Source organism: Oncorhynchus nerka, linkage group LG9b, assembly GCF_034236695.1.
Source record: "Oncorhynchus nerka isolate Pitt River linkage group LG9b, Oner_Uvic_2.0, whole genome shotgun sequence".
Lineage (NCBI taxonomy): Eukaryota > Metazoa > Chordata > Actinopteri > Salmoniformes > Salmonidae > Oncorhynchus > Oncorhynchus nerka.
This window is the reverse complement of record NC_088424.1, coordinates 11,494,648-11,515,276: the sequence shown is the minus strand read 5'-3', so window position 1 is coordinate 11,515,276 and position 20,629 is coordinate 11,494,648. Positions and strand designations below refer to the sequence as shown.

Sequence of the window (20,629 nt, the reverse complement as noted above, 5' to 3'; positions counted from 1 at the left end):
GTACATGTTGGCGTGCCTGTGCTTGGTATTCATGCTTACATTGTGTGTCTATCTGTGTTCCCATGAACAGAAGTACAAGGGAGGGAACGAGGGTAGTAACATGTCGGCACCATCGGAGCCCGGCAGCCCCCAGAGCAGCCCACGCAGCCGCTCGCCGTCGCCAGACGACATCTTGGAGCGCGTGGCGGCCGATGTCAAAGAGTATGAGCGGGAAAACGTGGACACCTTCGAAGAAAACATCAAGGCAAAGCACAACCTCATCGAACAGGAAAAAGACGGTACACTGGTGTGTGTGTGTTCACCAAACCTGTGGAAAACTAAGACATATGAAATACTTTCAGATACTTGAGCCACATTTGATTTAATTTGCTCAGTAGAAACACCATGAAGTATGTATTGAAAGTATTTGACATTTGCATTTGACCCAGGTGCGTGTGCGTGTTTTTGTCATGCTGATAGAAGCTCATGCTGGTACATGATTCAGTAGTGGGGATAGAAACTAGAGGTCAACCGATTAATCGGAATGTCTGATTAATTAGGGGCCGACTTCAAGTTTTCATAACAATCGGTAATCAGCATTTTTGGACACCGATTATGGCCGATTACAAGTTATGCGAGTGCAGCAAGGAGCCAAGGTAAGGTGCTAGCTAGCATTAAACTTATCTTATAAAAAACAATCAATCTTAACATAATCACTAGTTAACTACACACGGTTGATGATATTACTAGCTTGTCCTGCGTTGCATATAATCGATGTGGTGCCTGTTAATTTATCATTGAATCACAGCCTACTTCGCCAAACGGGTGATTTAACAAGAGCATTCGCTAAAAAAGCACTATTGTTGCACCAATGTGTACCTAACCATAAACATCAACGCCTTTCTTAAAATCAATACACAGAAGTATATATTTTTAAACCTGCATATTTAGTTAAAAGAAATTCATGTTAGCAGGCTATATTAAACTAGGGAAATTGTGTCACCTCTCTTGTGTTCATTGCATGCAGAGTCACGGTATATGCAACAGTTTGAGCCGCCTGTTTCGTTGCGAACTAACTTGCCAGAATTTTACGTAATTATGACATAACATTGAAGGTTGTGTAATGTAACAGGAATATTTAGACTGATGGATGCCACCCGTTAGATGAAATACGGAACGGTTCCGTATTTCACTGAAAGAATAAACGTTTTGTTTTCTAAATGATAGTTTCCGGATTTGACCATATTAATGACATAAGGCTCGTATTTCTGTGTGTTATTATATTATAATTACGTTTATGATTTACTAGAGCAGTCTGACTTAGCGGTGGTAGGCAGCAGCAGGCTCGTAAGCATTCATTCAAACAGCACTTTACTGTGTTTGCCAGCAGCTCTTCGCAATTCTTCAAGCATTGCACTGTTTATGACTTCAAGCCTATAAACTCCCGAGATTAGGCTGGCAATACTAAAGTACCTATTAGAACATCCAATAGTCAAAGGTATATGAAATACAAATGGTATAGAGAGAAATAGTCCTATAATAACTACAACCTAAAACTTCTTACCTGGGAATATTGAAGACTCATGTTAAAAGGAACCACCAGCTTTCATATGTTCTCATGTTCTGAGCAAGGAACTTAAACATTAGCTTTTTTACATGGCACATATTGCACTTTAACTTAAATCTCCAACACTTTGTTTTTGCGTTATTTAAACCAAATTGAACATGTTTAATTATTTATTTGAGACTTAAGTGATTTTATTGATGTATTATATTAAGTTAAAATAAGTGTTCATTGTTCATTCAATTGTCATTATATATAAAAATCGTCCGATTAATCGGTATCGGCTTTTTTGGTCCTCCAATAATCGGTATCGGCTTTGAAAAATCATAATAGGTCGACCTTTAATAGAAACATAATTTGTCTTATTTTGCATGGCTTCAGACTAATGATCGAGTTACAAATGTAGTTCCAAAGTCCATTATTCATTATGTCATATCCTATTTTTACACAATGAATTCTTATTTATAAATCAAATGTATGGCCTTTTGACATCAGCAGTATTCACAAAATGCTTTTACAGTTTAACAGTGCTTATAACTGTACTCCCTTTCTTTTTTAGAAGGAACCAACCAGAAAAAAACATCCGCCCCTGATATGTTCACTGAATCGGATGACATGTTCGCCGCCTACGATGTGAGTACTCCTCCTGTTGCTATGATTCCATTCCGATTCTGACCACCATGACGTGTACGAGTCTTCAACTTTTAATTGAGGTTGTCTATGGAATAGGATTCTGGCAGATAGTTGCACCGTGTGGTGTCCGGGTCACCTTTGTATTACTGTCAAAACAAGCTTCTGTCAGTGGTAACTGTAAACTGGGCCACAGCGTTTTCTCTGGTGACATTTCTGTGAGAACTGCTAGTTCGATTCAGAGTCTGGGTTTCACGTAAATCATTAACTGAGGTCAGTGGGGAACTTGCACATTGATCCCAAGTCAGAATACCACCTCAACTGTGTCTGAATAGGTTTTGTATTGCAGCCTGACAGTCAGACCTGGGTTCAACAAGTATTACACTGAACAAAAATATAAACGCAAGTGTTAATCCCATGTTTCATGAGCTGAAATAAAAATCCCTGAAATTTTCCATGCGCACAAAAAGTTGATTGCTCTCAATTTCTGTGCACAAATTCATTTACATCCCTGTTAGTGAACATTTCTCGTTTGCCAAGATAATACATCCACCTGGCAGGTGAGGCATATCAAGAATCTGATTAAACGGCATGATCATTACAGAGGTGCACCTCGTGCTCGGGACAATAAAAGGCCACTCTAAAATGTGCAGTTTTGTCACACAACATAATGTCACAGATGTCTCAAGTTTTGAGTGAACATGCAATTGGGATGCTGACTACAGGAATGTCCACCAGAGCTGTTGCCAGAGAATTGAATGTTAATTTCCCTAATATAAGCTGCCTCCAACGCCGTTTTAGAGAATTTACGGTATGTCCAACCGCAGTACGTCCAACCGGCCTCAACCACAGACCGTGTGTAACCACGCCAGCCCGGGACCTCCACATCCTGTTTCTTCACCTGCGGGATCGTCTGAGGCGGGGTGGTGCTGAGGACTATTTGTGTCTATAATAAAGCCCTTTTGTGGGGAAAAACTCATTCTGATTGGCTGGACCTGGCTCTCCAGTGGGTGGGCCTGGCTGCCAAGTGGGTGGGCCTGGCTCTCCAGTGGGTGGGCCTGGCTCTCCAGTGGGTGGGCCTGGCTGCCAAGTGGGTGGGCCTGGCTCTCCAGTGGGTGGGCCTGGCTCTCCAGTGGGTGGGCCTGGCTCTCCAGTGGGTGGACCTGGCTCTCCAGTGGGTGGGCCTGGCTCTCCAGTGGGTGGGCCTGGCTCTCCAGTGGGTGGGCCTGGCTCTCCAGTGGGTGGGCCTGGCTCTCCAGTGGGTGGGCCTGGCTCTCCAGTGGGTGGACCTGGCTCTCCAGTGGGTGGGCCTGGCTCTCCAGTGGGTGGGCCTGGCTCTCCAGTGGGTGGGCCTGGCTGCCAAGTGGGTGGGCCTGGCTCTCCAGTGGGTGGGCCTGGCTCTCCAGTGGGTGGGCCTGGCTCTCCAGTGGGTGGGCCTGGCTCTCCAGTGGGTGGACCTGGCTCTCCAGTGGGTGGGCCTGGCTCTCCAGTGGGTGGGCCTGGCTGCCAAGTGGGTGGGCCTGGCTCTCCAGTGGGTGGGCCTGGCTGCCAAGTGGGTGGGCCTGGCTCTCCAGTGGGTGGGCCTGGCTCTCCAGTGGGTGGGCCTGGCTCTCCAGCGGGTGGGCCTGGCTCTCCAGCGGGTGGGCCTGGCTGCCAAGTGGGTGGGCCTGGCTCTCCAGTGGGTGGTCCTGGCTCTCCAGTGGGTGGGCCTGGCTGCCAAGTGGGTGGGCCTATTGAACTCCAAGGCCCACCCATGGCTGCACTCCCAGCCCAGTCATGTGAAATCCGTATATTTCCATTAATGAATTCATTTCAACTGACTGATATCCTTTTATGAACTGTGACTCAATAAAAATGTTGAAATTGTTGCATGTTGCGTTTATATTTTTGTTCAGTATAGATTATTTTTATTCTATGAGTGTTTGATTAAGCCTGCTTATGGCGCCAGATGGACATGATATACGCTTCTGGGACTATTAATTTGGTTCCATTGCGCCAGGCAAGCTCAATCAAGCACACTTAATAATAACTTATTACTTGAAAGGATATATTTATTTTTTGTTGTTGTTGAAAAAACATTGTTTTTTTACTAAGTGATTTGTGGTCACTGCAGAGTGCAAGGCTTCGAGCAGCAGGCATTGGGAAGGACTTTAAGGAGAACCCCAACCTCCGAGACAACTGGACAGACGCAGAGGGATACTACCGTAAGTCTATGTGGCACAAAGTTCCTTCCTTCATTTGTTTGTTAGATTGTTAGTTCATTCATCACTCAGAGTGAAGTGTTTTGGTTAGATCTATTCTGTTGTATGTTGATATGTTTGTGCACAATTGTGTATTTTTAATCTACATTATCCGTCAAAATTGTTAGAAGAGAAAGTTCCCTATCCATAACCAGCTAATATATTCTGTCTTTTGATGTTTGACAGGACTAAATATCGGGGAGATACTGGACAAGCGGTACAGCGTGTACGGCTACACGGGCCAGGGGGTGTTCAGCAACGTCATCCGCGCCCGAGACGTGGCCCGCGCCAGCCATGAGGTGGCCATCAAGATCATTCGGAACAACGAGCTCATGTGAGTGTCAGTCTACCAATAGTTAGTCCTGGGCCCTGTTCAGCAGCTAAATGGAGGGAAACAGGGGAGATATTACCTGAACTTGCCTGTTGCAAAAAGTTTTGCTCGGTGTGCACCACTGAACACAACTCATCAAACTCATAATGTGAACTTTCCCTCATCATTATGCCTTTGTTACATGGAAGAAGCTTGTATTTAATATTTTTACAAGGGTAGCCACCTTCCTCCTGGAGGGATGGGTGTGTAGGCTTTTGTTCTAACCAGGCTCTAACACCGGATTCCACTAACCTCTACTTCCTTAGCTGAATCTGGTCTGTCAGAGCAGGGCTGGAACAAAACATTTTGCAACGGAAACCGTTTACTCCAAATGGAAAATGTTTTCCAACGATAATTAGAGTTTCTATTGGACAAATTAATGTATGACCCTCCCAGTTTGGTTCCGTTTGCTTCTGTTTGGTTCTTAGAGGTAAATGGTTTCCGTTCCTAAATGTTTTGCAACAGACAAATGAATACTCCCCAGTACACCCATTAGCTCTCCAGGTGGACCTGTCCTACTGGGACGCCAGTGTGTCCATAACTTGAGACTCATCCCAGTAATCTCTCTGTCCTAACAGGCAGAAGACTGGGCTGAAGGAGCTGGAGTTCCTTAAGAAGCTCAACAATGCTGACCTGGACGACAAGTTCCACTGTCTGCGGCTCTTCCGACACTTCTACCACAAGCAGCACCTCTGTCTGGTCTTCGAGCCTCTCAGGTACACCAACAAGGCCACTGGCTCCACTAGATTGAGTACAGTGTTTCCCCTTTCACTGTATAGGCAGTAGGGCTTACCCCATTTAGCTGACTGGTAGATTGTTTGGTCGACTGGCTGTTGGTCACCCGAGATTTCTTTAGTCGAGCAGTAGCATGGTGTACAAGGCTCTATCTGATTCGTGCCTGTCTGAGTGTATTAATCCATTGTAGGGGCTGTGGGGAATGGCACAGTCCACTCTAAGTCATTTGCTACTCAAATTGTACATGGTTATGTAAGAACAATGGTGCAACACTAATACAAATTATATTGTTTTATAACAAATGCGCTTTTCTCCCCGTCGGATAGCGGTCGCTGTCCGCGGTTCTGAAACGCATCAGTGCGCTGTTGAATTGGCGCCTTTTCCTAGACCATGTTGCTATGTGCATAATAGCAAAGTTAACCAGCATATTGGTGTTGAGAACAATGCGGTAGAGGCAGCAGCGGAGTTAGGAGTTGAGAAAACAGCCCCTGCCTTAATTGTCAAAGAAAAGTGAAGGAATCCCCAACTTAATTGGGTCTGTAATCAATAGCTTAATTGTTAAATGTGCCTGGCTTTATAAATCATCCATATATATACTGTATCTACAGAAATAAGATAGATCCTGCTTCTGTTGCCTGTTGGAGTGTTTAATTGCCTACTGATTCCGCAAGCCTCACGCAACCACAACATGTCGGATAAACAATTTCACAAATTCGTCTGTTTTTAATCTTTGCAACGCTGTAATAAAGGCTTTACACCTTTTTTTGTTTTTTTGTTAGAACAGCCTTTCGGGTATTTATAATTTATTCACACGGTTCCATATTGTCCTGAAAAATAATATAATAGCCTTTGTTTTTCTTGATCCTTATTGTTATTATTACTATTATTGTAATGTCATTAGCATTAGTAGGCATAGTATAGCGGCCTTGTATAACAACCATCGAGCTGTAGGCCTAAGGGCGTCAGCACGCTTCAGTTCGGCTGGCGGCTAGTCGAAGTCAGCTTGGCTCGCAAAAAAAGCGGAAATATTACTGTTTTTCCATTTTGAGACAGATTATGACAGATTAAGAAATTTGTCATAAATTGATGTTTTTGCCGAGGAGATCTTAGATGCACAATTTTACATATAACTAATATGTTTGGTGCAGTATTTCTAAATGAAAAAATATGCATGAAAATTAATCTTCTCTTGTTGAATGACAACAGACTTTACTGAAGAATCCCTACTGTTGACCAATCACAGACAAAGGGGCTTAGACTTCGGCTATCGACTTCGGCTACCGACATCGGCTTGCCTGAGAATTTTTTTTGTGTGTCTGAATAACCGAAAAAAAACCTTACCAAAGTCCAAAACGAACAAAACACCACAAAAAGAAAGGATGACCAAGGCACTCTTCATATAATTAATTAAAATGCCTTTATTTGTATGGCATGTTAAATAGAAACAAAGTTTTAAAAATCTGACGCGTTTCGGCTGCATGGCCTTCGTCAGGGAGTACAAAGAAATAATACAATGTCCTTTTTTTAACAGCTTTTCCAATTAGCCCTAATTTGAAGAGGGAGTGGTTACAAAATTGATTGGACACGCCTAGTAAACAATACACATTAAAAAGTGAAATACTGTAGCTATGTTATCAAAAAACTCCAAGCTAGAAGTATCAGAACACTTAGAAAGGTAGTTCTATCCTTAAATATGACTGGGAGAAGCGTCAAGAATAAGAAAGCAATTATATTCCATAGTACGCTAGACCACAGCAAATATGAACAACAACAGTCTAAAAATAAGTATCAGAACACCTAGAAAGGTAGTTCTATCCTTAAATATGACTGGGAGAAGCGTCAAGAATAAGAAAGCAATTATATTCCATAGTACGCTAGAGCACAGCAAATATGAACAACAACAGTCTAAAAATAAGTATCAGAACACCTAGAAAGGTAGTTCTATCCTTAAATATGACTGGGAGAAGCGTCAAGAATAAGAAAGCAATTATATTCCATAGTACACTAGAGCACAGCAAATATGAACAACAACAGTCTAAAAATAGCTGACGGCAATTGAGCAAAATGTCCACTAGATGACAGCAAATGGACCCATCACGACCCTACAGGAAGGGTGAGAAATGTATATCTTCATTTAAACCAGGGTACTTAGTGGCCTGTAATTTGTAAATCCAAAAACTTTCACTTTGGTTTAACTGTTTAAGATAGTCCCCTTTTCTAATTGAGGTCGGAACATGATCAATACCCACAGCTTGTACGGAGGCAGGGTTGCCATGGTGTTAAGAACTTGTAGTGCCTTGCCATGGTGTAGTCTTCATTGCCTACCCGTATGGCGTACTTGTGTTCCGCTAAGTGGTCTTGAAGGCGTCTCTTTGTCCGTCCCATGTAGAACACCTTGCACTGTGGACATTCCAATCTATAGATGACATGAGGGGTTTTGCAGTTAATGAAATGCTCGACGTAATACTTCATTTTAGAAGCTGTGTCAACAAAATACTTTTTCTGTTCAATATTTCTGCATTGGTTACATTTAAAAGAGCCTTTGGGTTTGTGGTCAAGCTAAGTTTTTTCAGAGTCACCCAGAAGATAACTGGACTAATTTGTCATTTAGGGTAGGACATCTCTTAAAGCTTATGACTGGTGGCTCAGGAAAGACTTGGCGTAGTAGCGTATCACTTTGGATGATTCCCCAATTATTTTTAATGATTATTTTAATGTTCTCTGCTTCAGTGCTGTATTTTGTAAGAAAATATACTCTCTCCGATGTATCACGAGGCTCTCCCCTTCACAACAAGTTCTCTCTGTCAAGTAATCCAGCCCTTATACCTGCATCTTTGAGGTAGCCCCGTTTCAAGAAGCGATTCTCCAATTCAGCACATTTGACATTGTAGTCTGTTTCCTGATTGCAAATTCTACGGACTCTTTGGAATTGGCCATATGGAATGTTTTCTTTTAGCCTTTTGGGGTGAAAGCTGTCTGCCCTCAGAATGGTATTCCCATCTGTAGGCTTCCTAAAGATTGATGTGTGCAAACAACCTTTGTCATTTTTACTGATGTCGAGTTCCAAAAAAATGGTTTGTTGTTATAGTTAGTTTGATGTTGGGGTTAATGCTGTTAAGGTATTGGTGGAAGGAAATAAGTTCATCTTCTGAGCCGGACCAAAACAAGCAAACATCATCAATATATAGCGTCCCCACCATATAATCTGGTCAAAGAAATGGTTATTTGAAGGATCCAAAATGAAGTTATTTTCCCATTTACCCAACAACAAACTCTTCCAAACTCTTTCGGCTTGGAAGTATGCAGACATCTTAAGAGCGCATCCTATTTAGTCTTAAAATTGTAGCTTACTTAGGCCTATATTTCAATAATTATATAGGCAACTGTATTCATTCATTCATGTCATCACACAGCAGACGAGTCATTCATATTTGAAATGCAATCAAGCATTTAGTTTTAAAATAAAATAACGCAAACCTTGAATAATTTGCGTAGAAAATAAATAAACAATTCCATTTCGGGAAATTGCATTCACAAAATAATTTTTGCTGTAATAAAGGCTATACAACAGACTCTGTTACGCTAATAATTTCTTTACGGTTTACATTGTTCCAAATGGTCAGAGAAATTATATTGTAATCTAACAACACCTGTTTTGCACACATAATATGCATGCAGCATTTGCTCCTTACCTTTTTATTGATTTTCCACAACTTGTAAAATTTATTCCACACATCTGACCTCCCCATTATCTCCTGAGCAACCAGTAAACATTCCCTGTGTCTAGTTTGTCACGCCCTCTGCATCCATTTTGCATGCATACATGTCACGTAAAGAAAGCAAGGGTTGAGGGAATAGGGAATGTTTTCCCTAAACAAATTAAGGATTTCGGTAACAGAACTTTTCAGTCAGAAATGGCTGTAATTATGTTTCAACTTCAGCAACACAGACAGTGCGATAAACACTGTTGATGTTCTGTGGTGGTCACTGCGTTGAGAGACAATGGGTGCTAGTCACTCGCTGTACATTTTTTTTAACACACTTCAGCAATTCTATGCCCGGCACAATCAAATCAATTGTGGTTGGACTCCCTCAAGTAAGTCATTTGTGTCTTAATTATTTCATCAAACACTTCACAAGCTTAGTGCATATAGTTGATTTGATTAAAATACATAGGATGTGTCTATACAGTGCATTCGGAAAGTATTCAGACCCCTTCGCTTTTTCCACATTTTGTTTTGTTAAAGCCTTATTCTAAAAAATAAAAAAAAAATGTAAATCATCAATCTACACCAGGCCTGGGCAACTCCAGTCCTTAGGGACCTGAGGGGTGTCACACTTTTGCCCCAGCTAACACACCTGATTCCAATAATCTACTAATCATGATCTTCAGTTAAAAAAGCAATTAGTTTAAATCAGGTGTGTTTGCTAGGGATGGGGGAAAAGTGTGACACCAGTCAGGTCCCGAGGACTGGAATTGCCCAGACCTGATCTACACAATACTCCATAATGACAAAGGGAAAACAGTTTATGGAAATGTCATAAATACCTTATTTACATAATTATTCAGGCCATTTGCTATGAGACTTGAAATTGAGCTCAGGTGCATCCTGTCTCCATTGATCATCCTTGAAATGTTTCTACAAGTTGATTGGAGTCCCCCTGTGGTAAATTCAATTCATTGGATATGATTTGGAAAGGCACACACCTGTCTATAGAAGGTCCCACAGTTGACGGTGCATATCAGAGCAAAAACCAAGCCATGAGGTCAAATGAATTTTCCGTAGAGCTCCGGGACATGATTGTGTTGAGGCACCACCAAAACTCTTCTGAGAGCTGGCCAAACTGAGCAATCGGGGGGAGAAGGGCCTTGGTCAGGGAGGTGACCAAGATGGCGCTGACAGAGGGGGTCGCCTTGCTTCTAGTCCTTAGGAAACAATGCCGAATTTTGTATTTTTACGTATTATTTCTTACATTGTTTGCCCAGAAAATCTTAAGTGTTATTACATACACTTAAGGAAGAACTATTGGATATCAACGCGACGGCTACTTATCAACATTCCGACCAGGAATACGACTTTCCCGAAGCGGATCCTTTGTTTGCACCACCATCCAGGGCATTTGATCTGATTCCAGAGGCTGACCCAAAACGTCTCCACAGAAGAGAGAGATGAAGCGGCCTTCTGGTCAGACTTCGGAGGTGTGCACACCACCCACCACTTCCGAGTTTATTACTCGCCAATGGGATTGTAACATACTCTGTTTAATGGAAACATGGCTCTCTCGGGATATGTTGTCGGAGTCGTTACAGCCACCGGGATTCTTTATGCGTCGCACCGACAGAAATAAACATCTCTCTGGGAAAAAGGGTGGGGTGTATACTTCATGATTAACGACACATGGTGTAATCGTAACAACATACAGGAACTCATGTCCTTTCCTCACAATCAAATGCCGACCATATTATCTCCCAAGAGAATACTTGTTGGTTATTGTCACCGCCGTGTATATCCCCCCTCAAGCCGATACCACAACATCTCTAATGGAACTTCACTGTACTTTATGCAAACTGGAAACCATACATCCTGAGGCTGCATTTATTGTAGCTGGGGATTTTAACAAAGCAAATTTGAGAACAAGGCTACCTATATTCTATCAGCATATTGATTGTAGCACTCGTGCGAGCAATACACTAGATCACTGCTACTCTAACTTCTGCGATGCATAAAAGGGCCTCCTCTGCCCTCCCCTCGACAAATCTGACCACAACTCCATTTTGCTCCTCCCGTCCTATAGGCAGAAAATAGGATGTACCCGTGACAAGAACTATTCAACGCTGGTCTGACCAATCGGAATCCACGCTTCAAGATTGTTTTGATCAAACGGACTGGGATATGTTCCGGGTAGCCTGAAAATAAAAATAATAGGATAGATAGCGGCATTCGCGCAAAACTGAAAACGCGAACCACCGCATTTAACCATTGAAAGATGACTGGGAATATGGCAGAATATAAACAGTGTAGTTATTTCCTCTGCAAGGCAATCAAACAAGTGAAATATCGGTATAGGGACAAAGGGGCACTTCACCGGCTCAAACACGAGGCGTATGTGGCAGGATCTACAGCCAATCACGGACACCGACGTCTTGCTTCCAGACAAACTAAACACCTTCTTCTTTGGCCACTTTAAGGATAATACAGTGCCACCGACGGAACCCGCTACCAAGGACTGGGGGCTCTCCTCTGTGGCTGACGTGAGTATGACATTTAAACTTGTTAACCCTTGCAAGGCTGCCGGCCCAGACAGCATCCCTAGCCGCGTCCTAAGAGCATGCGCAGACCAGCTGGCTGGCGTGTTTACGGACATATTCAATCTCTCCCTATCTCAGTCTGCTGTCCCCACTTGCATCAAGACGTCCACCATTGTTCTTGTACCCAAGAAGGCAAAGGTAACTGAACTAAATGACTATCGCCCGTAGCACTCACTTCTGTCATCATGAAGTGCTTTGAGAGACTAGTCAAGGATCATATAACCTGCACCTTACCTGCCACCCTAGACCCACTTCAATTTGCATACCGCCCCAATAGGTCCACAGCCGATCCAATCGCCATCACACTGCACACTGCCCTATCCCATCTGGACAAGAGGAATACCTTTGGAAGAATGCTGTTCATTGACTATAGCTCAGCATTCAACACCATTGTACCCTCCGAGCTCATCATTAAGCTTGAGGCCCTGGGTCTCAACCCCGCCCTGTACAATTGGGTCCTGGATTTCCTGAATGGCCGCCCCCAGGTGGTGAATGTAGGAAACAACACCATCCCAACCGTGAAACACGGGGGTGGCAACATCATGTTGTAGGGGGTGCTTTGCTGCAGGAGGGACTGGTGCACTTCACAAAATAGATGTCATCATGAGAGGGGAAAATTGTGGATATATTGAAGCAACATCTCATGACATCAGTCAGGAAGTTAAAGCTTGGTCGCAAATGGGTCTTCCAAATGGACAATGACCCCAGGCATACTTCCAAAGTTGTGGCAAAATGGCTTAAGGACAACAAAGTCAAGGTATTGGAGTGGCCATCACAAAGCCCTGGCCTCAATCCTATAGAAAATGTGTGGGCAGAACGGAAAAAGCGTGTGCAAGCAAGGAGACCTACAAACCTGACTTAGTCACACCAGCTCTGTCAGGAGGAATGGGCCAAAATTCACCCAACTTATTGTGGGAAGCTTGTGGAAGGCTACCTGAAACATTTTACCCAAGTTAAACAATTTAAAGGCAATGTTACCAAATAATAATTGAGTGTATGTAAACTTCTGACCCACTGGGAATGTGATGAAAGAAATTGAAGCTGAAATAAATCATTCTCTACTATTTTTCTGAAATTTCACATTCTTAAAATAAAGTGATGTTCCTAACAGGGAATTTTTACTTGGATTAAATGTCAGGAATTGTGAAAAACTGAGTTTAAATGTATTTGGCTAAGGTGTATGTAAACTTCCGACTTCAACTGTATACACACACACACATACACACACACTACCGTTCAAAAGTTTGGGGTCACCTAGAAAAGTCCTTGTTTTTGAAAGAAAAACACCTTTTTGGTCATTAAAATAACATACAATCGATCATAAGTACAGTGTAGACATTGTTAATGTTGTAAATGACTATTGTAGCTGGATTTTTAATGGAATATCTACATAGGCTTAGAATGACTTAGAATATGTGGACAACTACAAATACCTAGGTGTCTGGTTAGACTGTAAACTCTCCTTCCAGACTCACATTAAGCAGAGGGCACTGGACAGTTACTTTACAACTTTATGCAAACAGGAAATGAAGTGGGGTGACAGGCAAGTGGTAAAAACAATGGGAAGGGTGGTCACAGGGATTGAACCCTGGTCTCCAGTGGGATATGTGATATGCCAGGGAGTGTTACCACTACGCCATAGCTTCGCACAATGCACCTCTAGATTGTAAGTGTCATCTCTCTCTACTCCTCAGTATGAACCTGCGCGAGGTACTGAAGAAGTATGGCAAAGACGTGGGCCTCCACATCAAGGCGGTGCGCTCTTACAGCCAGCAGCTCTTTCTGGCCCTGAAGCTGCTGAAACGCTGTAACATCCTGCACGCCGATATCAAACCTGACAACATCCTGGTGCGTCTCCTCCAACCAAAGCACCCAAAGAGAGTCAATAACACTACAAAATACATATTTAAAGCAGGTTTTGGTTTAGAAAATTGTATTTACGTGTCACTCCACAATGATACAATAATACATGTTTAAAGCAGGTTTTGGTTTAGAAAATTGCATTTAAGTGTCACTCCACAATGATACAATAATACAGATTTGTTTGTTTTTAAACACATTGTGAACCACTCATGTAGTTTTGAGACTATAACAATCATTATCAAACATGGTAAAGGCGTCATTTATAATTCATTACATCATCATCTATACACATGTATGCATAAACAAAAAAACTGAGTACAGAAGATAAAAGGACAATTAAGCACTTATAAAGAAACGTCTCCACTGTGGGATAATGTGGCAGGCTTTGGTGCAGGCATTTAAATTATTATTGTAACGGCGTTCTTCGTTTGTCGAAAGAGAGGACCGAAATGCAGCGTGTTGGTTACTCATGACTTTAATGAAAAAAGTGACACATGAAATAACTATACAAATACGAAAACAACAAACGGAACGAAACTTATTACAGCCTATCTGGTGCACACTACACAGAGACAGGAACAATCACCCACAAAATACAAAGTGAAACCCAGGCTACCTAAATACAGTTCCCAATCCGAGACAACGAGAATCACCTGACTCTGATTGAGAACCGCCTCAGGCAGCCAAGCCTAACTAGACACACCCCTAATCATACGCAATCCCAAATCCTATAAAACCCCAATACGAAACACAACACAAAACCCATGTCACACCCTGGCCTGACCAAATATATAACGAAAACACAAAACACTATGACCAAGGCGTGACAATTATTACTTGACGATTAAATCAATTTATTTGTTTAATCTAGACTGTTAATTATAATTTTGTCTGGACAGCTGACTAAAAACATCATCCCTAATGTTGTTTTATAACCCACAGTAAAGCAAGAGCTTCTGTTTCAATTGAACCCTTGTTCCAAGAAGTACATACACGTTTATCTAAGGGAATGTTTGTGTATCGACGAGTCTCAATGGCAAAGGGGCCACTCCACATCTAAATTTAACAAAAGAGCTTTGATATTACTTCGATAAAACTGTACGTACATAGGCAGTAGGTGCACAGTTTATTACTTTCAGGTCTGTTTATCAGTTGGTACCACTTTAGTTCATTGTGTTCCTAAAAGCGCTGATTCAAAAGCATTTTGGGTATTTCTAGAATACACTCTGGCTTTGACATTTTTCTTTGCAACATCACAAGCCCATACAAATACACTTTAACACGTTCATTTGGCATACTGCAAAATCTCTGCAAATGTTTTTAAATGAATAGCCAATAGTGATGCCATAGAGTTTTCCAGCCCATATCACCTTGAATAGCAGCACAAAGGTAACATCTGCAGGCACAGTTAAAAATAGCATTAACACAAGTACAGTTTATCTGCCCACATACTGCTGCAGCATAGGTAATAATAGGAAGCACCAGTGATTCAAACAGTTTAGTGAAACATTTAAAAGGTAGGCCACCCATTCCTTACCATGGCGCAGTGGCGAAGCGGTCTAAGGCAAGAGGTGTCACTACAGTTCCTTGTTTGAATCCAGGCTGTATCACATCTGGCCGTGATTGGGAGTACCATAGGGCGGAGCATAATTTGCCCAGCGTCGTCCGGGTTTGGCCAGGGTAGACTGTCATTGTAAATAAGAATTTGTTCTTAACTGACTTGCCTAGTTAAATAAAACAATTTACACTTCACAATGACGGCATCAAGGGCACGATTTGCATTGTTAGCTATGCACTTAATCCAAAACTGAATTAATAATCAACCCCAGATACTTGTACTCACTGACAACATATGTGGCAGGACCACAGGAGAAAATAAGGTGTTCTAGGCTCTAATGAATTCCTATAGTGCACTACCTATGTTTTGTCTACATTGATTTTCCATTTGCATTGTTCACACCAGTTAAAAGCAATATTTAAAAAATCGTAACTCATCTTCAGTTTCAGAGATCAATACGATGTCATCTGTATATAAAAGAGTAGACACTCGTTCATTGTTAAGACCTTTTCCTCAAGCTTTGATGGCCAGAGTGAGATCATTAATGTACATTGAGAACAGAATAGGTGATTAAATGCAACCCTGTTTCCCTCCAATGTCAACAGGTAACCTGTCAGTTAGGCAGCCAGTTAGCCAATTAGACAGTACATAAGGCATTTCAGGATGTTACCATTTAGACCAATTTGACTCCAGCTTGTCCCATATGTCATTGTGGTCAAAGGCTTTAGAAAAATCTATTAAAGAACAGTAAGTGGACTTGTTCATTTTTTTATTTGAATCTGATTGTGGTAAATCGGGTGGTGTATTCCAGGCAACTTTGTTTCTTTCTGAACCCATTTTGCGCATCTGCTATATTGTTGTATGATTCTGAATGATCCATTATGCTGTCTTGTTGGCATTATGACCCAGTTGCGCTGATAACTGAGGCACTCTGGCACTCTGCCCTGACCTGTTTTGCCCGGTCATGTGACCAGCCGTGGCCCAGTGCACCTCAGTTTAGTCTAATTGTGTGAACAATGTGATCTTTTGGGGGGGTTTAACACTGTTAACTAGAGATGACCGTTGTACAATGTCAATGCTCTGACTATAAATTAGATACAGTACATTTAAAATTGTATCACTTACCTAAGAGTTTAGTTTACAGCAGGGTTGTCTCACTTGCTAACTAGCCAGTAAATAACTAGATGCTTGCTGACTAGTATTTACTGACCTGTGACTGTGGCACGCAGCACTCCTTTTCCACAGTGACGTAATAGTGAAATAGGGTTATTCACTTCTGCATCTCAGTTCTTTTGATAGCATGTGGTTTGTCATTGTGCTTGAACTCTACAATAAATGCATTTGGTGGAAGAGGAATGCTGGGAGATTTGCCATCACCATCACCATTGACCTTTTGAAACATGCTGGCTGGAGTTTCACAGGTCGAGTGGCATATTTTTTGATTAGTTTGTTTTCAACAGGTCAACGAGTCGAAAACCATCCTCAAGCTCTGTGACTTTGGTTCAGCGTCGCACGTGGCAGAGAATGACATCACGCCCTACTTGGTCAGCCGGTTCTACAGGGCGCCGGAGATTAGTGAGTCTTCGCTTTTCTTATTCACTTTTGTGTTCTTCTCCTCTGTTCTTTTTATTTTCTTCTTTTTGGATTGGTTTAGAATTAATCCTCTCAACTTTTTATCACCAACCCTTGACCTGAAGTACTACTATACTTAGTGTGCAGGCTTTTGCATCCCAGCACAAACTACATTAACTACATTAAACTAATCACCCCTCATCAAGTCCTTGATTAGTTGAATTAGTGCATCCAGAAGCTCTCCACAACCAGTTGGTGACCACTGCTGTAGGTCTTAACTTGTAGGGAAAATGTACAACTGTCATGTTTAGTCGGCACCAAACGGAAGAAAACAGATTATTTTGAATATTTTTGAGAAGGTGTGCCCTTATGAGCACATCACTGATCAAACATACTCATTTGCCATGGTTTGTCATAGTCCCCTAAAGCCTACATCTTTCCTTGCAGTCATCGGGAAGCCTTACGACTATGGGATCGACATGTGGTCCGTTGGCTGCACTCTGTATGAGCTGTACACGGGCAAGATACTTTTCCCAGGGAAAACCAACAACCACATGATTAAGCTCGCCATGGACATCAAGGGCAAGATGCCCAACAAGGTGAGACCAACTGTACTGTAGGGTCCATCCAGAAACACACCCTTCCCCCTACTACTGGAAATGTACAGCAAGAAAAACTATTTATTCAGAAGTGAAATAAGAATTCTGAAATATCAATGAAGTTTCCTATCAATGAGGAAACTTGAAACTTGAGTTTCTGGTTTCTTCCTGGACAGATCCATTTGAAATGGAATTGACCCCAACTGATATCTTTCTACCCCTTCACAGATGATCAGGAAAGGCGTGTTCAAGGACCAGCACTTTGACCAGAACCTCAACTTCCTGTACACAGAAGTAGACAAAGTCACTGAAAGGGTAGGTTGTTGTCTCAGAGTGGGAATGTTTGCATGAAAACCCCTCTGGTATCAGTCAACTGATTTTAGACTGAACAAAAATATAAATGCAACATGAAATGATTTCAAAGAATTTACTGAGTTACAGTTTATATAAGGATATCAGTCAATTGAAATAAATTGATTAGACCCTAATGACTGGGAATGGGCGCAGAATGGGTAGGTCTGTGGTCTGCGGTTGTGAAGCCAGTTGGACATACTGGCAAATGATCTAAAACAACGTTGGAAGCGGCTTATGGTGGAGAAATGAACATTCCATTTTCTGGCAACAGCTCTGGCAGGCATTCTTGCAGTCAGCTTGTCAATTGCACGCTCCCTCAACTTGAGACATCTATGACATTGTGTTGTGTGACAAAACGGTACATTTTAGTGGCCTTTTGTCTGTCCCTAGCATAAGGTGCACTGTTTAATCAGCTTCTTAATATGCCACAACTGTCAGGTGAATGGATTACCTTGGCAAAGGAGAAATGTCACTAACAGGGATATAAAAAAAAATGGTGCACAAAATTTGTGTGTATGGAACATTTCTGGGATCTTTTATTTCATCTCATGAAACATGGGACCAGCACTGTACATGATGCCTTTATATTTTTGTTCAGTATATTTCCATTTTGTGCAAAGTTAGCTAAGCACATTGTTCATTCTCCTTTTCCTGCTATTCCAATCACCCCCTCTACATCTCTATGCCAATTGTATTTTTCCCCACTCCTTTCTTTTCTCTCGCCTTCTTATGAAATTGTTTGTTTTCCTCCTTGGTTCTTTCTCGACACTGATCCCTTTCGCCACCCAACCCGCACACTCACATCTGTTCCGCTTTTCATCCTGACTCCTTCTCTTCTATCTTTCTCTCTCTATCGCATGCCCTCCACACCCCACCCAACCTGTTCCGCTTTTCATCCTGACTCCTTCTCTTCTATCTTTCTCTCTCTATCGCATGCCCTCCACACCCCACCCAACCTGTTCCACTTTTCATCCTGACTCCTTCTCTTCTATCTTTCTCTCTCTATCGCATGCCCTCCACACCCCACCCAACCCGCACACTCACATCTGTTCCGCTTTTCATCCTGACTCCTTCTCTTCTATCTTTCTCTCTCTATCGCATGCCCTCCACACCCCACCCAACCCGCACACTCACATCTGTTCCGCTTTTCATCCTGACTCATTCTCTTCTATCTTTCTCTCTCTATCGCATGCCCTCCACACCCCACCCAACCCGCACACTCATATCTGTTCCGCTTTTCATCCCCTTCTCTTCTATCTTTCTCTCTCTATCGCATGCCCTCCCTTTCTTTCATGACTCCCCTCTTTCCATCCCCACTGTACCACCTCTGTCCTTCTTCTGTCCCACCTATCCAAAGGAGAAGGTGACAGTGATGAGCACCATCAACCCCACCAAGGAGCTGCTGGCTGACATGGTGGGCTGCCAGCGTCTCCCTGAAGACCAGCGCAAGAAGGTTGCCCAGCTCAAGGACCTGCTGGACCTGACCCTTATGCTGGACCCGGCCAAGAGGATCAGCATCAACCAGGCCCTGCAGCACCCCTACATCCAGGAGAAGATCTTCTGAGCATCTCTTACTGTACCACTCACAGTCATGCATTGATTGATTGACACATCCAGAAGCTAGTACTGAGTCCCTAGTTTGACTATGGTTGGACCCCACCCCAGCCCAAGAAATGGATTTATTTGAGCTGGCAGACTCTGCTGATGGAGAGGAAGTAGTATTATCTTTCTTCCCTGTTTGAACAACACACACATGCTCTCCCGTTTTACATTGATCTAAGGACTTGTATTATATAACCATAGTGTGAACGTTTATATGTTTAATCGAAATTGAATCCTTAACGTTAAGGGAAAAATGAAACTGTGTTTTTTTTTCTCTACAAATTTCAATCCCAGTGCAGTTATCACAAAACTACCACTAACAGGTCCTGATCATCATAAAGGGAATAGGCCTACCTAACACAACAATGCTGTAACGTTAGTAAGAGGGGATGTGCATCCGCACGTCATCGTCGCTAACAGTTTGAAAAAAAGTGCTTATTACAGTTGGTATGCATCTGTTTTCAATGGACTATTTGAGTTGTGAGGTCATTTGTTAAATGAAGAACTGCAAACGCCATTTGAGCCTCGACTCACGCTACTGAAACGGGTGCGTCTTTCTCATAAATTTCACAGTTTACTCCCATTTCAACAGGGTGTTATTCCTTTCATAATGGTAGTTGAGACATATAGTTAACAGCATTAGAAAGCTAAAATGATTCCCTTTTTAACCAACCTATATTTAGTGGGATTTCTTTTGCCCTGTGGTTTATTTGTGAGCTTAAACTTGGTGGCAGGCTTTTGTTAATCATGAAATAAAGTAGCCCCCTAGACTATTGAATACACAATTTGCCTTCATCAAAATAATGTTTTTGTTTCATATTTTATTATGGAACCTGCCTAGGTTTAGGGGGGGTTGTAAACCTATTCTAAATGGAACACTATAGCAGTTCACAAAAAAGCCTAAAATAGCACTGCAGTTATTCCAAATCTGCAGTGCGTGGCTGGAACACATTTCCCTACGTTAATCAACCAGTCCATTTTGAATTTGTGATAAAGCTGTCGTGATTCGGCAAGGAATGTAGTTTGTCTACAGTTTTGTTTGTGTATCCCATCAGTTCGATACATTTTTACAGGCATTAATACTATGAAATTGTGAAAATAATGATAATGCCCTTTTAGTGTAAGAGCTGTTTGAGAAGACAGCCTGAAATTTCAACCTGTTTTGGTGAGATGAAGTTTTGGCCTGCCTGGTGACATCACTGGGCGGGAAATTAGTTAAGACCAATAAGTTCCAAACCTCTCTTTCAATAACG

General features: G+C 42.2%; 1 protein-coding gene across 2 annotated transcripts in view; it reads left to right on the top strand.

The window, feature by feature from the left end:
- The window catches only part of LOC115114255 (serine/threonine-protein kinase PRP4 homolog), a 34,519-nt gene extending 14,122 nt beyond the window's left edge, over window positions 1-20,397 (top strand). The window contains exons 6-15 of one of the 2 annotated variants that reach the window (XM_029642344.2): window positions 71-278; window positions 2,103-2,176; window positions 4,287-4,377; window positions 4,600-4,747; window positions 5,362-5,499; window positions 13,523-13,676; window positions 16,710-16,824; window positions 17,269-17,420; window positions 17,649-17,735; window positions 19,132-20,397. In XM_029642344.2, the coding sequence (XP_029498204.1) occupies window positions 71-278; window positions 2,103-2,176; window positions 4,287-4,377; window positions 4,600-4,747; window positions 5,362-5,499; window positions 13,523-13,676; window positions 16,710-16,824; window positions 17,269-17,420; window positions 17,649-17,735; window positions 19,132-19,338 (1,374 nt within the window). In that variant the 3' untranslated portion in view covers window positions 19,339-20,397. Of the gene's footprint in view, window positions 1-70; window positions 279-2,102; window positions 2,177-4,286; window positions 4,378-4,599; window positions 4,748-5,361; window positions 5,500-13,522; window positions 13,677-16,709; window positions 16,825-17,268; window positions 17,421-17,648; window positions 17,736-19,131 lie in introns of those variants that run through there. The other variant, XM_029642345.1, reaches the window with a different exon arrangement.
- The last annotated feature ends 232 nt before the right edge of the window (window positions 20,398-20,629 follow it).